General features: G+C 41.4%; 2 protein-coding genes across 5 annotated transcripts in view; both read left to right on the forward strand.

The window, feature by feature from the left end:
• The first annotated feature begins 3,011 nt into the window (after positions 1-3,011).
• On the forward strand, positions 3,012-12,464 carry acbd3 (acyl-Coenzyme A binding domain containing 3). 2 transcript variants are annotated; one of them, XM_004541790.6, is made up of 8 exons: positions 3,012-3,375; positions 4,760-4,901; positions 5,125-5,265; positions 5,526-5,684; positions 5,930-6,104; positions 6,844-7,087; positions 7,662-7,946; positions 9,993-12,464. In XM_004541790.6, exons 1-8 carry the CDS (start codon positions 3,108-3,110, stop codon positions 10,205-10,207), a joined length of 1,629 nt encoding a protein of 542 aa, XP_004541847.2. In that variant the 5' UTR covers positions 3,012-3,107; the 3' UTR covers positions 10,208-12,464. The 2 variants fall into 2 exon arrangements, with proteins under 2 accessions (XP_004541847.2, XP_004541846.2); XM_004541789.6 differs by having other exon boundaries at positions 3,013-3,375; positions 7,659-7,946.
• A 1,610-nt stretch (positions 12,465-14,074) lies between these two features.
• The window catches only part of nhsl1b (NHS-like 1b), a 108,776-nt gene continuing 106,302 nt past the window's right edge, over positions 14,075-16,548 (forward strand). Inside the window, exon 1 of one of the 3 annotated variants that reach the window (XM_004541785.5) lies at positions 14,075-14,733. In XM_004541785.5, coding sequence (XP_004541842.2) covers positions 14,412-14,733 — 322 coding nt within the window. In that variant the 5' untranslated portion in view covers positions 14,075-14,411. The remainder of the gene's footprint in view (positions 14,734-16,548) is intronic. The other 2 variants (XM_004541781.5, XM_004541783.5) reach the window with 2 other exon arrangements.

The following is a 16,548-nucleotide window of genomic DNA, read 5'->3' on the forward strand; positions in this document are numbered from 1 at the left end:
TCAAAACAGGGCATGATTTAATAATTATGTATACCCAACAAGACTGGCTCTTTATACAGGTTATTCTGCATCATGCCAGCATCCCAGAGTATCCCAAAGCCTAAAAACCAACAACAACAAAAACAAAACAAAGCTGTCAATAAAATCTGAAACTGCAGAAACGACTGTTAAAAGGATGACTTCTTACACCATATAAAAACCCTTTTGTTAGATGGCAAAACATTTATTGCCATCTATAACTACTATTGAAGAATTTTCCTGGCAGTAAACCTCATTGAAGTGAATTTGCTGTTATATGTGGCATTAGTTTTGCTTCAGTGACAGTAAGAACAACCAGTTCTGCAACAGACCTTTAGTCCAAGTATAGAGCCCTGATCTCAACCTTAAGGAGTCCTTCTAGAATGTTGTGAACTCTCAAGTCATTAAGCCTTTGCATGTTATCAGATGATGTAACCACAGACTGTGGGGCTTTTTCAAGTTTTTTTTTTTTTTTTTTTAAAAACCTTTTAAACCCTAATAACTGACAAAATATTGAATTGTCCACATCTGTCAGGAAGGTTATAAGCTATGTTTGGAGGTAAAAGAAAGCATAGATTTTCCATGACTTGCCCCCTCACACAAGCCTTACTTTGTGGGAAATGATGCCTCCTGAGCCTTATCAGTGTCAACAAAGTGGATTTCAATACACAAACCACGGTTAAAAAGTACTTGGGAGCGGGCAGGTCTTATTGAATATGTCACCTCCGTTTGATTCAGAGGGGGGATTGGGTCAAGAGGTCAGGAAGCCCTCCCTCCCCAAAGACAGACTAAACAATTTTGTGCCTCATGCTCCACTTTTTTGCCTGCAGATTGAATTCTGCACTATGCTATGATCTGACAATGCAACAATTTCCAGATTCCTTGCAATATTTCCTCTCACAGATTTTACAGGATACAGAGCTTACTGGGTTAAGTCATCTGGGGAGTGTAGTGCAAATTTGGCAATGTGTTTGTCAGCGTTTAAAATAGAGCATGCATTGTTTACTCTTGGGGAGTACCTACAACACTCCTTGACAGGCCAAAATTTTAGGTGATTCTTCATATGTTAATCCGTACTCTTGATGGAGGTGCAGGGTCCTTTATTAATGAACATCTGCAACAATGACGGACCACCAGGGGACTCTGACATAACACATGCTCTGCTCCCTTTTTTAAATGTACTTTGATCATTTTAAGTCCATGTTTACTTGTGTGTGCATATTTAATGTGTGTCTTTTTTTGTTTCCGCGGCGTAACGGTAATCTTAACCTTTTTGATCTCTGTACTTCGACACTTACTTTTGTTCAAATAGGATTTGCTTGTTGGCTAAAGCATTCACAGTTCATAGGGTGCTTTGTCTGGGGGCCCTAATGGGGTATTGCCCCTTGTGCACAAACCAGATTGCTATGCTAAAAATCTGGGTCCTCAAGTTCTTGATGTTTTGTGACATTCTTCTGATGGACCTGGAGATCATAGCATGGACAATTTATTTATTTATTGTTATTGGTTTTTTGTTTGTTTGTTTGTTTGTTTTTTTTGCATTGATTTGTGATGACAAGCCATGGTAGATTAAAAATGCTAACCTAGTACAGCAACTGCATGAAAATTCCTTGCAGCTTTACCTTAGCTGTTGTGGTATGTTATATAGTTTGTTTAGTTTGGCAGCCTATGACAGACACTGGGCACTGTAATTAGATTAAAAAGCAGATCTAATTTGATTGATACTGATAAGATGTAGTTATCAGGCTGGACTACAAGCAAACACTGGACTAAATTCTTGTGGGGGATTAATACTGCTGCTCCTGTAGCCCCCAAACAAAAGCAAGTTCACACCTGGGCCAGGCCACTATACATTTACCCTGCAGACAGACAGGCAAAGTATTCTCACAGGTTTTCAGCAATGTGTTAAAATGTCACCTGTCTAATGGGCCCTTGTTATAATGTATTTCAGTACAATATTTGTGTATTTGAAGGATAATTTAAGGAGCTGGAGAGCATGTGCTCATTCAAAATGTGCATAAGTATTATCCAAAGCTTAGGCCAAGTCTTACTGTCAATGTACCTCACCTGGGCAAATGCAGCAACCATCATTAGCTAATTACAAATAAAACATCGGGGACATTAGTATAGCATAGTATATATAGTTCTCCAGGCTTTATGAAGGTTTTTTAAAGTTTTTCTTTGGACATTGCCTGCTTTTTCATAAATTTTCTGTCCAGTCCTTGTAACTGATCATTTTCAGGGGGATAGTTCTTTTTGTTTGTTTGTTAAGTCACTTTACACTGACCTGTGAATCATTCCAACATAATAAAAAGGCCCCTAAGTCAAGTATTATTGCACTATTCCCAAAGAACTATTAACCGAAAATATGGCATATTCCAGCATGGTGTGCAGTGTGTTTTGAAAACTAAAAAACAAAACAAAACTGGGAAGCATCCGATTGGCAATGGCTTTTTCAGCATGATGATCCCAAACACACTGCCAGTGCAGTAAAAAGCATACCCGGATAGCTCCTCACATCCAAAGAAGAGATCTGAATGTTCCTCAAGAAGCCTGGAGAACTATTCCCAAAGACTTTTTAAAGACATTCCAAGAAAGCTTGACAAAGTGAGTTCAAAATGTGTTGAAGAATAGGGATGATCATACCGGTTATTGACATTGATAGATTGTATCTTTATTTTGAACATGTTGAAAAAGTACAACAACATAGAATTAAAAGAGACAAATAAACAAAGCAAAACAAAAGGAAAACGAGCAACCACAACTACAAATAACCTTCATGTTCAAAAAGGAGCAGGAAGAAGCATAAGCTTATAAAATCGTTACATGGAAAACATGGAAAATCGATTAAAAAAAAGACAATTTATCCATTGCATATTTTAAAATACATGTTAATTTTTATATGTGTCCGTTAGTGTACATGACGGTTAATAAAATGCTGGGGGGGGGGTGTTTGTTTTTGGGCAAGTCTTTTTATCTGTTGGTAAGACCTCGTCATTATTTACATCGGTGAGGGGAGAGAAAACAACCGGAACTTCCGCTAGATTGAAACGGAAGTAGGTACGTGGCTGCTTCAGCTGACAGTCTACATGATGGCGACAGAGGTTCAGAGCGGCGACCTCGACAGCGCTACTTCTAGCCGGCTCGAAGTTTCCATCGATGGCCTCACCCTCACTCCGGACCCGGAGGGCGAGCAGAGCCAGGCCGAAGAACCGGAGTCCATACCCACGGAACCCAGCACAGATAAGCCGGGCGGCGCTGAAGGCGAAGATGGAGAGACTGCCAAATGTGCGATAGAGAGGAAATGGGGCTTTTCTCTGCTGGAGCTGTACGGAATGGCCCTTAAATTTTTTAAAGGTACTTCATGTTTGTTTCAATCCCCAAGCGGTGAGAAAGCTGCTCGAACAGTTTAAAGTGTGGCGCTCGCTGGTTCAGGCTAGCAGGTTGCTAGCATTAGCTGCTAGCTGTCACCACCGGGACTGGTGCTACTGCTGTCAGCCTCGGTGTTACATTAGCTTCACGGCTAACTAGTATCTAACGCTGCTGGCCGTTAAAGGGTAAAACAACCACGGCACTTGTGAGTGGCCCCTTTGTGTCAGCTGATTTGCCACTGTTGTCTCCTTTCTGGGTTTTTGTCTTTGCACCAAAGAGGAGTGACTATACTTATTACCAGTTTGCATATTTCTATGCATGCTTCCTCCACCAAACGAGGAAGATTTCCATTCCAATTGAATGACAGCTTGTTCTGGGATGTGTTCAGGAGCTTTTAAACACGCTCTCCCTCTGCTGTGACTGAAGCGGGACTGCATCAGGTGGCAGCTGCCCTCAAAGATTTTTCCTCCCAAAGTACTCAATGACAAGTTCCTGCTGTGCTGGAGGAATTATTATTCTGAGGATACAACTGCTGCATAGTTTTAGCTCGCCGCCCCTAAAAGCAGTTAACCACGTTTTCAGTCTATGGGGGGGTTTATGTGACGGCTTGACTGTTTTTACACCTGCCCTTTCATATCACTCCTATGTTGCTACTACTTGTAGTACTACTTTTATGTGTGCTCTGGGAGCCATTTTTAGGCCTTCTGGACATGCTGGGGTGGATTTAAAGCATATTGAAATACCCTAAGTAGTTGAATAATTGGAAAAGAAATTGTGATATGTGTGGCTATATTCTGCAGTCTGACCATTCTAGCTAGTTCTATATGTCTGCTTTACAAAAAGCCACAAATCCTGCAAAATACTGTGTCCATACTTTCCAGTCATCGTACACAAGTGTAAGCTGCATTGAACACTGGGCATTTGTGCTGTTTGTATTATGGCAGAACACTTGTGATGACTGTGCAAACAGGTCGGGGCCTGGCTGCCACTCTGTGTGATAGTAATCTGGGCTTTGTATCCTTGTCAGTGTGTCAGACAGGGTTAGGTCTACTTGCTCAACTTGCTCAACTCAGCTGCCTAAATCTCCCTTTTGCCTCACCTTAAATCAAGCTTTAGGTATGACTAATGTCATCTCAGTGTTTCATTCTTAATGATTTTAACCACAAAGAAGCTTGAAAAGTTTAGAGTGGGAGAGCACAGTTAGGAGTAATTATCTGCGCTTTATAGTCTTGGCACAAGAACATAACACTCCTGTACGTGGGAGTTTTTACTACCTTGTTGTGCACACAAGCTGCACTGTAGTATTCACTGCAGGTGGACATTAACAGGATTGCCTGCAAACTCATTGCTTCCACTTTGCTGCCTTCAGATAAAGATGGAAAGGCCTTCCACCCGACCTATGAGGAGAAGCTTCGATTGGTGGCTCTGCACAAACAGGTGTTACTCGGTCCTTACAATCCCGATGCTTCACCAGAGGTCGGCTTCTTTGATGTCCTGGGCAACGACCGCAGGTAACACCAGCTTGTGTGTGTGTGTGTGTTCATGCATGTGACCTTTGGATTGTAGTGGACATCTCAGTGATTTTTGCTTTGTATCAGGAAATACACACTCGTGCATTTTTACTCATTAACAGTTTGAAATGGATTCAGACAATGGGTGAAAATCATCCTGTTCAGAATGAAATTTTAAAAAAATAATGCACCTATTATTGTCTACACCTTGACCTGTGTGCAGGAAAGAGTGGGCTTCACTGGGTAACATGGAGAAGGACGATGCCATGGTGGAGTTTGTCAAGCTACTTAACAAATGCTGTAACCTCTTTGCCCCATACGTCACATCACACAAGATCGAAAGGGAGGAGCAGGAGAGGAAAAGGTGGGAGGATCAGCTTCTTTGTCCAAGGGACATTCATCTGCTAGTGTGTCTTAAATTTAGTTTCTACCTCAATTTGCTCTCTATTTATCTAGAAAAGCTGGAAAGCTGTGGTTAGTTTGGGTGGATAGGTTATACAGTATTTGACCTTGTTAGAATGTCGTGATATTCATGTATATTTCACAGTTTGGGCTTTTGTTTGCATGTAAATTATGCATTTTTATCCATTTACATTATTTAAATCATTCAATTCTTTTCTTCAGGAGAGAAGAAGAAGAGCGTCTAAGGCGGGAAGAGGAAGAAAGGGAGCGACAGAGGCTGGAGGAAGAGAGACGGAGGCTTGAGGAGGAGGAAAGGCTTAGAAGAGAGGAAGAAGAAAGGAGGCAGGCAGAAGAGGAGAGGCTACGGATTGAGCAGCAGAAGTATGTGTGGTGTTTGTTGTTTCTTTTTTAATTTTATATATAAGCATTCCTCTCCTTTTGTATTTAAATCTGTATGCTTTTTTTTTTTTTTAAATCACTTTTTATTTCCACGTATTTTGTGAGACCGAAAACAAGGGTTAGTCCTGTGCTGACACTTGGCCCAAAGATGAAAATCTCACTACAAATCTGTCTGACTTCCTGTTGTTTTCCTGTATTTCCATTGTCATTCATTTTAATGTAACCAGACAACAGATAATGGCAGCATTAAATGCGCAGACAGCGGTGCAGTTCCAACAGTATGCTGCTCAGCAGTACCCAAACAGCCCTGAGCAGCAGATGAGCCTCATCCGTCAGCTGCAGGAGCAGCACTATCAGCAGTACATGCAGCAGCTCTACCAGGTCCAGCTGGCCCAGCAACAGGTAGGATGCAGAATCTCAACATAACATAGACTTTTCACTGATTGAGTTTTATTGTTCAATATATAGGATTTGCAGTTAATGTGGGAGTACTTAGAATAGATTAGAAGGATTGCCTGCAGGTCTTTCTTTGGCCCCAAATTCAATCTGATCAGTTGACCCCTGAGATTAGTCCCTTAATTAACTCTTCATTATCTGACTGAAAGGAATGTGTGTCAGAGCCTAGCAGCTGTATTATCTAGGATAGATTTAGTGTAGAAATCCCTTGCTAATAATTAGCCTTCCAAACTGGGTGGTATATGTCTTGACAGCACACACCTTTATTCATGTCCTCTTTAATATCCTGACTGATGCATAAAACCTTCCTGTAAGACATCGGCCTCCCTTTAGAGTCCTTCCAGCTCAAGTGAACTGTTAAATTGCAAAGGAGTTATTGAAAAATAGCCAAAAATGTTTTAAACCTTTTGACTTGAATTACTTTATTTTATACCATTTTTAACAGCCAGGTGTGGTAAACAAAAACCTCAAACAAAGACTAAGATGAAAAATCCCTGAGCAAATCAGTTGTTCAAAAGTCTAGCCCTAGGTCTACTCGTATGCAGCAAAGCTGAAAAACAGACCCTTCGGTTTTCGAGATGTATAGGATGTTGCCAGAAGATGGAAATTTAATTGTTAATAATCTTATCCAACCCTAACACAGCCCTGGTGAAACTAGATTGTTGGTTTCTCTTTCTCATCCTAGGCGGCCTTACAGAAGCAGCAGCAGTCTGATTCAATGGTGCAGGGCACCCTAGAATCTAGCAGCTTCCACACAGGTGAACCCATCCCCGCATCCTCAGCCGGACCATTGTGTGCTGCTTCACCACAGACTGGAGAAGAAGCTCCAACAATCAATGGAGGCCAGTCAGACTCTTACTCAGAAAGTATGGATCGGGAGCCAGAGCCTGAACCGGCAGAAGAGGTCTCAGAGAATGGACCTTTATTAGGTTGGTGGGCTGCTCTATATCCATCTCAAAATAAAAGCATGAAATATTGGAGCGGCTAATGACTAGGGGTCAGACAGGGTAAGCTCTCTGTCAGAGCAGTGAAGCGGTCTGCCAAGCTTGAAACCTGATGCTTATCTCCTGTGCCCTTGTTGATGTAACCTGGAGGGCAGAAGAGCTGGAACAAGTGACACACAATAATGTGTTGGTTTAGGTTTCCTCCAGTCACATATTCCGCTTACAGGAGTAAAAGACATCACAGTAGATATGCAAAAGTCCTTGGTGTGAATCCAAAACACATATCCCTTTCCAAATGACTTCCTTCTTCCTGTTCAGTGGAATGATAAATAAAGCTGGGGTAGCTGTGCCTGCAAAAACAAATCTTTGCTATTATGCACATGGATTCTGGTTTTCTCTGATCGTTCTGAGACACACAGGTTTCCTCCAAGTTGAGCTTGTTTGGGATTCGGTCTGTATATGCTGGAAGGGAATCGCTTATTAGGGAATGCACTGTTTGTTTTGTAAGAAATCTGGTAGAAAATAGATAATGTCTTCTCTTTCCTTTTGATTGCAGCAGAATCCCCACCAGTCATAGCTGCTCCTTCCATGTGGACACGGCCACAGATCAAGGACTTCAAGGAGAAAATCCGTCAGGACGCAGACAGCGTGATCACGGTGGGGCGCGGCGAGGTGGTGACGGTGCGTGTTCCCACTCATGAAGACGGCTCGTACCTGTTCTGGGAGTTTGCTACAGACTATTACGACATCGGCTTTGGGGTCTTCTTCGAGTGGACGGACGCAGCCTCTGCTTCAGTCAGCGTGCACGTGTCAGAGTCCAGTGAAGAGGATGAAGATGATGAAGGTGAGGGTAGTTTTTTTTTTTTTTTTTTTTACTTGCTGTACTTAAACACATTCCTTATTATTATGTAAACAGCAGTTATGCATTACAGCCTTGAGGCTTCTCACTTAATCATACCATGATTGGTTTGGTTAATTATTCATGCTGGATGCCCCCATACAACCCCTACAATGATTTGTTCTCCCCCCAGGATCGAACCAGGGTTAGGCGGCTGTGTCAACCACTACTGTGACTGTTTCCTTTCACTGTTGGGTATAAGCCGTACAGCTGTTTTTGGTTTTTATATATAATATATAGGGAATTTAAATAGTGAATTATATTTATATAGTTTTACTAGTGGCAACACTTAAACTCTTATTTTGAAAGTTTAGTTGCCTCTAACCAGTTAGCCCTGACTGTTCCCCTCCTGTATTTTCCCTGCTGATTGGCTTGTTGGTCAGGTTGATCATCCCTCTCCAAAAAGCACTTTGTCCCACCGTTAATGGTGCTCCAGTTCCAGTATCTTGGACTGTAGCTGGCGATGGTGGTCATCCTTTTGCTTAAGAGAACTACCGTCAGTTCAAATGCTTGTCATATCAGAATAAGCTGAGAACTGGTTAACTGTGTGTGACACTACGGCTACGTTCACACTGCATGCGAAAGCGCATCAAATTGGACTTTTTTGACCCATATCCGATCATGGTATGACAGTGTGAATGGCACAAATCCAATATTTTCAAATCCGATCTGGGTCACTTTCATATGTGGTACTGAATGCGAGACATATCTGATGTTTCAGAAAGCGACTGCTGTTTGAATGGTCATGTTGCATTAAATCCGTCTTTTACGTCACTGACACAAGACAGACGCCAAGTATCAGCGCTGGAGAAGTGCCCGATAAGACATCGCGAATGCTTCGTGGCCATCCCGTGTAGATGTTAGTGAAACTGTTGGGAAGACAGCATTGGAAAAACGTGAACATTTTATTCGTACTGTATAATCTGCAGATTCTGACAGAAATCTGTAACTATCCTTTGAAGCACCGCTCCTCTCTAAAACAGCAATAAGGATAATTATTAGGCCATATGTAAATAACAAAATAGCTTTATAACTTAAAGCAAAATTGGGAAACGTAAGACCCGAAACAAGTCTTTATATTAAGGGCCATCAGTCAAATAATACTGTTTGGTCTGGATCTAAACAGAGGGCGTTGTGTGTGACGTCTTCTTTTGCTCATGCGGGCCGCTTTGAGGGTTCACACTAGAGCGCGTTTGCGGTCACATTTTATTTGTAATGTGAACAAGCAGACAAAAAAAATTGGATTTGATCAAAAAATCGGAATTGAGCATTAAGACCTGCAGTGTGAACGTAGCCTACTGCTGCCCTCTGCACAACAGAACGGTGGAGTCGGTCCACAGAACGAGAGACATGCGATTATATCACTTAGTGCCAAGTTATTTGTTACAAAACTACTGGGAAAATAAAATATTTGCTAAGAAATTAAAAAAAAAAAGTGTCTGTCATGATGCTCATGCACTTCTGTACATGTACACACAAAGTCTGCATGAAGGCTGTCAATGCTCTAATTAGTGTTGTCTTGTGCTTTATTTCTGTGGCTTCAGTTATAAGCCCGTTTGAGAGATTAGTAACTAGTTTTCCATTAATATTTTATTCTTATCCTACACTTATAATTAATTATCCACTGACTCTTGCCATTGTAACAAAAGTCCTGCCTATCTTTTGTCATATAAAGGAAAGCATATGACTGAATACTGGCAGTCAAATTATTGAACAACATTCACTTTTTTAAATAATATTGATATTGTGCTGTTCTCACAGTCCAATTAAATGTTTGGATGCTTTGTCACCTTTAAGTTCTAGTGTTTTCTTTACCTCTCACACTAACCTGTAAGGAATACCCACTGTTGGGCTCATTTCTTGGAATGTAATGCAAAAATCATACAGCACAAAATGTATTTTTGTTTGCGCAAATAATGCATTGGTGGTTTTTTTTGTTTTTGTTTTGTTTTTGTGTTTTTGTTTATGTTTTGTTTGTTTTTTTACCTGCAGGCGAGCCAACCAGTGAGGAAGAGAAGGCCAAGAAGGAGGCAGGGAAGCCTCAGGTGGATGAGATTGTACCGGTTTACCGGAGGGACTGTCATGAGGAGGTGTACGCCGGCAGCCACCAGTACCCAGGTCGCGGAGTCTACCTGCTCAAGTTCGACAACTCCTATTCACTCTGGCGCTCCAAGAGTGTTTACTACAGAGTCTACTACACCAGATAAGCCTGAATACAGACACAAGGGGAGCCAAGGAGTGTGTATGTTCGTATATATAAATATATGTATGTACGCGTGTGTGTGTTTGTGAGGGGGGGGAGGGTGAAGATTTGTGTGAAGGCAGCCTGTATTTGTGTGTATGTGTGCGTGTGTGTGAAGGAGGAAACTACCAGATTAATTCTGGATTAAACCACCAGAGGGAGACAAAGAGACACATCTGGAGTCGTAGTCTGGAGACTCGACTAATATGTATTTACTGTATGTGTACGCGTGACCCAAGATGCACCCATGCTAGATCCCGTTATCGAGCCCTTGGAAGAGGAGTGCGTATACCCGTTGTATATTCACCACCTGTCCTTGCTGCATTCACACCAAGCTGTAGGACTTTGCTCTCATGATATATTTCACCAGTTTCCTCCCCTGGGCTCCACTTAAGTCACCAAAGCCCGGCCCAGCACTGTCCAACACGGTGGCGTTGTGGCTGCTTGTGCTCCAAGTGATGCTATCATAACCACAAATGGAAACTTGGCGGCTCCACGAGCCTATGTTTCCCTTTCTTTCTTTTCTTTTTCTGTTTGTTTGTTTGTTTGCTTTTGAGTGGAAAAGGTGGTTGTTTATCCCAAAAGTACACAGAGGACAATGTTAGAAATCAATTTATTATTAAAGATGTGCTTCATAACACTATGCCTTTTACTCAGAGATCGTCTGGTCTTTGCCAATTGTGTTCTCACTCATTTAAACAGCCCGGGTTCTCAAACCTGCTCATCCTTTTTGTTGTCACAAAGCCACCGTACCTGTATGAAGATCTGAGAGGATTGTGAAGTGGAACGAGTGGTCTTTTTCATCTTCTTCTCGCAAACGTTCTGTTTCTTATACTTATTTCGAGAGTCAGGTTACAACAGCAGTGTGTGTCTTTTTAAACTTGCATCATTTATGAAGGACCGGCAAGAAGTCATTCAGTAACATGGGTGTTGAAGGAGGGTGTGCAAAACATCATTCACATGGTAATTTATGGCTGTGAGCCTTATCGGCTGCAGAAGCGTCACAGTGTAAGAAGTGTAAAAGTCAAATCGGTGTAGGAGTAATTTCCGTTCTCCCACAAATGTTTTTCCGTTTGAGTTTTTACAAAAGAAAAAAGTTGCTTGTTGACAGTCCCTTATCATATGTGTTGTTCACCACTTGTTAATTAAAGACTCACAAAAAAGAAAGAGCTTGTGTTGTCAATGTTAGCAGGGGGATTTGTTTTATCATTCCTGTTTTCCTGTTCAGAGCTCTGACACGCACGTGACAATAAACTCAACTAACCATCCTTTTTTTTTTTTTTTTTTTTTTTTTTTTAGGTCATAACACACTGTTACATCTGTGTAGAAAATCCATAACACAAAACTCTGTTTTGTCTACTTTTTTCCTTTCTTCCTCTTTGAGTTGTCATCTCAAACATTATGAATTAAAAAAATAAAAAGGAAAAAAGAGCTGATTAGAATTGTGTTCTGCGTGACACGGTTGCTTACTAACATTTAAATGTTTTTTTTATTATTATTGAAAATGTAATTTAGATTCATTCTGTTCTTCAGCTACGCATGACATATGTACCCAACATCTGAGTGCGTTGTGAGAATTGCTGTATGAACTGTGCTCTCTGAATCAAAGTGATTGTCGAATATGGCAAGTGGGCATCGAGGACATTTGATTTCACTTTATCACACTTTAGTTTTTTTTTTTGTGTGTGTGTGTGGGTGTGTGTAAATGCAAAGCAACTTTAAAGACAGAGGCGGAGTATCTTGCAAGCCAGTTAACCCTCCAGTGTTTGCAGAGCATCATTATTTAATGACTCCTGCCTCCAAATCCATTCAATGATTTGTGCAACAGAATGTCACTACTTGCGGCTCACACAAGCCGTAAACGTCAAGAAAGTCCCCGTAACCTCAAATGTGATGTGTTTTGTTTTTTTTTTGTTCGTGGCTCATCAAAGGGTTTGATTTGAGATGTTTAAGCCTTGTATGTAAATAATTCTATAAATGATGTTTATGTATGGGTTTTTAAATGTGGAAGAAGGCTGTGGGTTTTTTGCGAATGAATGCACTGTAGTATGACACGTGCATTTTACCCCGAATGAAAGTCCAAAACTTGTAGAAAGTACGAGACTCCCTTAACATAAAATTTCATTTTTTTTGTATGGTTTTAATGTTTGGATCTCTTATGATTTGCAAGATCTTTTTGGGCATATATTTAATCTTGATTAAACGTATCTTCATCTCTATAATTGTCTGCTTATTGCTGCTTGCTCTGGTTTCTATAGCACCAAGGCGTCAGCAGAAAAAGCACAAGTGGATGTAACTCATTTAATAAGAAGACAGTGCCGGTTCACTCACAGTTGATTACCCATGTGCTTGATTTGCAGCGACACAAGCTCATGGGTCTTGCCTCCCAGTAGTTAAGTGGCGAGAAGATTTGTATTTTAAACAAACAGAGGATACGGGAAATGTGAGGACACCAAAAAATGGCCTTGGAACAACACGCCACTGTCAGGCTTGTTCCTTTTTCCACCAGTAGTAAATGTGTCATCCTCACGCTGCTTTCCTGTCAAACACAATTTGTGCTGAGGGAAGGACAAATGCGGATATTGCTCATGCCTGAGAGAACAATCCACTTAACTTTGTGTTTTCTGTGTATGTGGGGTGTCTCAATATTCAGAGCGGTGGGGGCATAAATCCAACATTTCACATGCAAATATTGAGCAACGTGCTACTAAACTATTGCCACATAGAACATATTGAGTAATGAGAAAACGGTGAAAGTGACAGGAATGCTTGCAACTATGCTGGGAGTTGCAGTATTCACTAAAAGACACCAGGGGGCGCATTAATAGCTACGGAGCAGAGACAGGACTTCATCCACTGAACTTGTGGCCTGTTAATTTTAAAAGTGAGTTGAGGGGATGGTGTGCCCTTGAAAAGAGCTGTGAGGAATTTAAAGAGCAGATATGGGAATGTCAGATGGTGAACAGAGGAGCTGGACAAACATGCCATGTGCACACACTGAGGTCATAAATTACAGACAAGTGTTCAGAGAATGTGTTACCATGAGGTTATTTTAAATGGTATGAAAAAAACTTATGTCTGTTTGCTCTGTAATAACTGTGGGCAAATTCCCCTTTAAAAATAAATGTGCAACAGACAAGAGAAACATTAGCGAAATAGCAAGAAAATAACATGACTACCTCAAAGTATCCAGACTACGCTACCTACATATCATTTTGTTAACGCTATGATTTTTGACTTGATGACTTTCATGAATATGAGAAACTGAGAAACGATCCGAGACTTACTAACTCAAAATAGCTAAAAATGTAAGAAATTGAAATAAACTCTAGAAATTATAAAATACATATAATTACATTTGTGTCTGACAATCTCGACATATTCAAAATTAGTGTGACAGGTACTAGACCATTTAAGCTGACTCAAATTTTGAATTTATGGATGGCTTTTTTTTTCAGTTGCAGAAAAACGAAAATAATAAATTAATAAAATGAATGTTTGTGTTCGACAGTTATTTATTTATTTATTGGGGGGTGGGGGGGGGGGGGGTTAATGTACTTATGTAAAGTCAGGGTTAGGGTTGATGAGAGATTTACTAACTCTATATAAATATATATATATATATAATAAAAAAAAACTAAGTATAAGACTTATTAAGTCAAACCATTTGAGAAAGATTTTAATTTTGATTTCAGATAATAAATAAATAAATAAAAAATACGATCCAGGATCTACAGCTTCCAGGTTTCCTGCTCGTTTCCTTCCTTGTTCCGTTTTCTGAAGAGCTCCGGTCCTTGTTTTGTGACAGGCCGCTCTCTCCGGAGGGAGGCAGGTAAACTCTGCGTTTCTTTCTGGCTCCGGCTCCACTCGCTACAGGTGGTTGTAGTATTTTCCGGGTTTTTATTTGTACTTTTCCCTACTTTTCCTTGTGATTTTTTTTTCTTTCCAGCCTGCACTGTGTCTGGTTGAATTTGAATAGACTTTAGGAGGCAACGTCTGCAGTGTACAGCAGCACAAAGTCCCCATGCTTTGAAAATCAGAATATGGCGGGATTCAAGGATTATTCCTCAACCGCGGGGAGGGAGTTCGTGTTGGGTTTGTTTTAAAGCTTTGTTTTTCTCGGCGTGAACACTTTTCGGTCCCGCTGGAGTTATTGGTATGAAATAAATATGCCCTTTCACCAGAGGAATATCGAGCCCCGCCGTGTGAGCAGGCTATCGGCGAAGAAGGATGGCTGGAAACCCAGGGAAGAAGCCGGCAAACGCAAACTGCGAAAACCCGTTTTGTTCTCATCGCTGGATGAGGTTGGCTGTCATACGCTGACTAACGTAATACATCAACTTTCCGACCTTTCCCGACATGCCAGCGACATCTTCCTGGGCATCGAGATGGAGGCGGGGATGGTGTTTAGAAGATCCTGCAGGATCGAGGAGCGCCTGCAAATTCTGCAGGATGAAGTCCACAAGCTTGATCCCAAGAAAGTGAAAATCCGTGAGTCTGCACTGTTGGCCACTTGTTTTTGTCCCTCTGATCTTTCGGCTCCAATCACTTTAGCTTTCTATGAAATGCTTACAAGCCACTATAGAGCACTAAATGAGATCCAGAGACATGCAAAAATGCATGCAGTGAGTTCATATTTGTAGATATGATGTGCATGTTATGTATGATTCGAGAGTTTAAATATGTCTGTGTGAGAGAGGTGCGTCTACCTTCTGGCTTTTCCTGTTATGATAACATGCGCAGTAGTGTGGAGAGGTCCAAGGTGACTGTCATGATTTGTCTTTTTAAAAGAGTCAAAGAGGAGTGACCACTGACTCCTGCCCACATGGCTTTATTTGCCTGATTGGGACTTATGTTAACAGGGGCATTGTGTCAGAAATGATGGATATCCTCTCAACATACTGGCCATCTGTATCCAGGTCCTCAAAGGGCACTGAGATCCCAGGAGACCCTTCACCTTCCTCATCTCTCCTTAATGTCCATAAAGCTGATAAACACACAGACAAATGGAAAATCAATTTCTTTACTTTTAAAGTTTTGTGATTTGTTTAGCCTGCTTTTATTAAAGCTCCCTCCTTTAGGAGGGTTAAATATTAACTGAGACTGACTCATGCTCTGGTGACTGTGCAAGCAAGACTGAGAGATAGGCCTGCTGAGCTGCATACCTGAGGCAGAGCCTTTGAATGACTGCATATCTGCCTCTCGACACCTATTTAAGACTCTGTTATGTGGTAATGTGTGTAAACCCAGCAGTTAAGGGATCATGTTTTCTATTGAGTCCCTGCCTCTTTTTCTTATCTAACTTGCTTCCGAAATGTATTGCAAAGTAGTGCTGGGAAGATTGGTGCAAATTCCTCTAAACCCAAGTGAAAGAGGAGGATTTCATCTCTGACTCACTCACTTTTGTTTCCTTTTTACTGTCCTTCCTCCTGCATTTGATCTGCGTCTGTCCATCCTGCCTTGTGTCTAAATATGACTCACCCTTTGTCACACAAACACACACAGGTTCAAAAGTGACTGCAGAGAAATGATAAGCCGAACAGGCAGACAGATCCCAGACGGAGGTGAAGGGGTGTAGGGGTGCCCACTACATGACAGCAACCAGTCCCAGTCATGACTCGACTGCTCCCATTTTCTGTACTGTTGGAAGTTTTGATGCGGTTTTAGGCGGGACTGGGAGCTCTTTCTGAAAGGGTTTGTCTCATTTAAAGACCTGATTCATCAGAAGCCGAAGACGAGGTGTGAGAGAGTAGGCTGGAATGCGGTGTGTTACGTCGCGATCTGCAGTTCCCACACGCCCTCAAAGCCGTGTGTTAGGTTTACAGAAGCGCTGAGTCTAGATTTATTACAACGCAGACACTGAAGCTCAACACCAGCTTTTTCCACACATGGAAACACCTGTATTTTTTTTTTTTGAAGTGCCCTCCAGCGTTAATCCATGAAAAGAGTCCTGGATCTGAATATGCCAGAACACCTGGCAGAGTTACTTTGAATTTGGTATTTGAATAAAAGTTACTGTGTCATGCGCATGACTCCAGGAAACAAAGCATTCTTTGCCATGTTGTGCTATTTTACAGCTGTTTCTCACTGGTTTACAAAGTGAGGAGCGGCTGTTAAATGACAGTGTTTAGAGTTGGTGTTTACCTCAAATCCTTGATGAGACATAATGGTATGTTGCTTGTTGGGTAGTGCTGACTACCCAACCCTGAGGAATGCACTGTATTACATAAATTTACCAGCCTGCTTGTAAATATCTGCGGCTGGTCACCCTGTTGTCTTCTGCTCCTGTGGCTCAGGGTTCCTACG

Source organism: Maylandia zebra, linkage group LG15 (assembly GCF_041146795.1).
Source record: "Maylandia zebra isolate NMK-2024a linkage group LG15, Mzebra_GT3a, whole genome shotgun sequence".
Taxonomy (NCBI): Eukaryota; Metazoa; Chordata; class Actinopteri; order Cichliformes; family Cichlidae; genus Maylandia; species Maylandia zebra.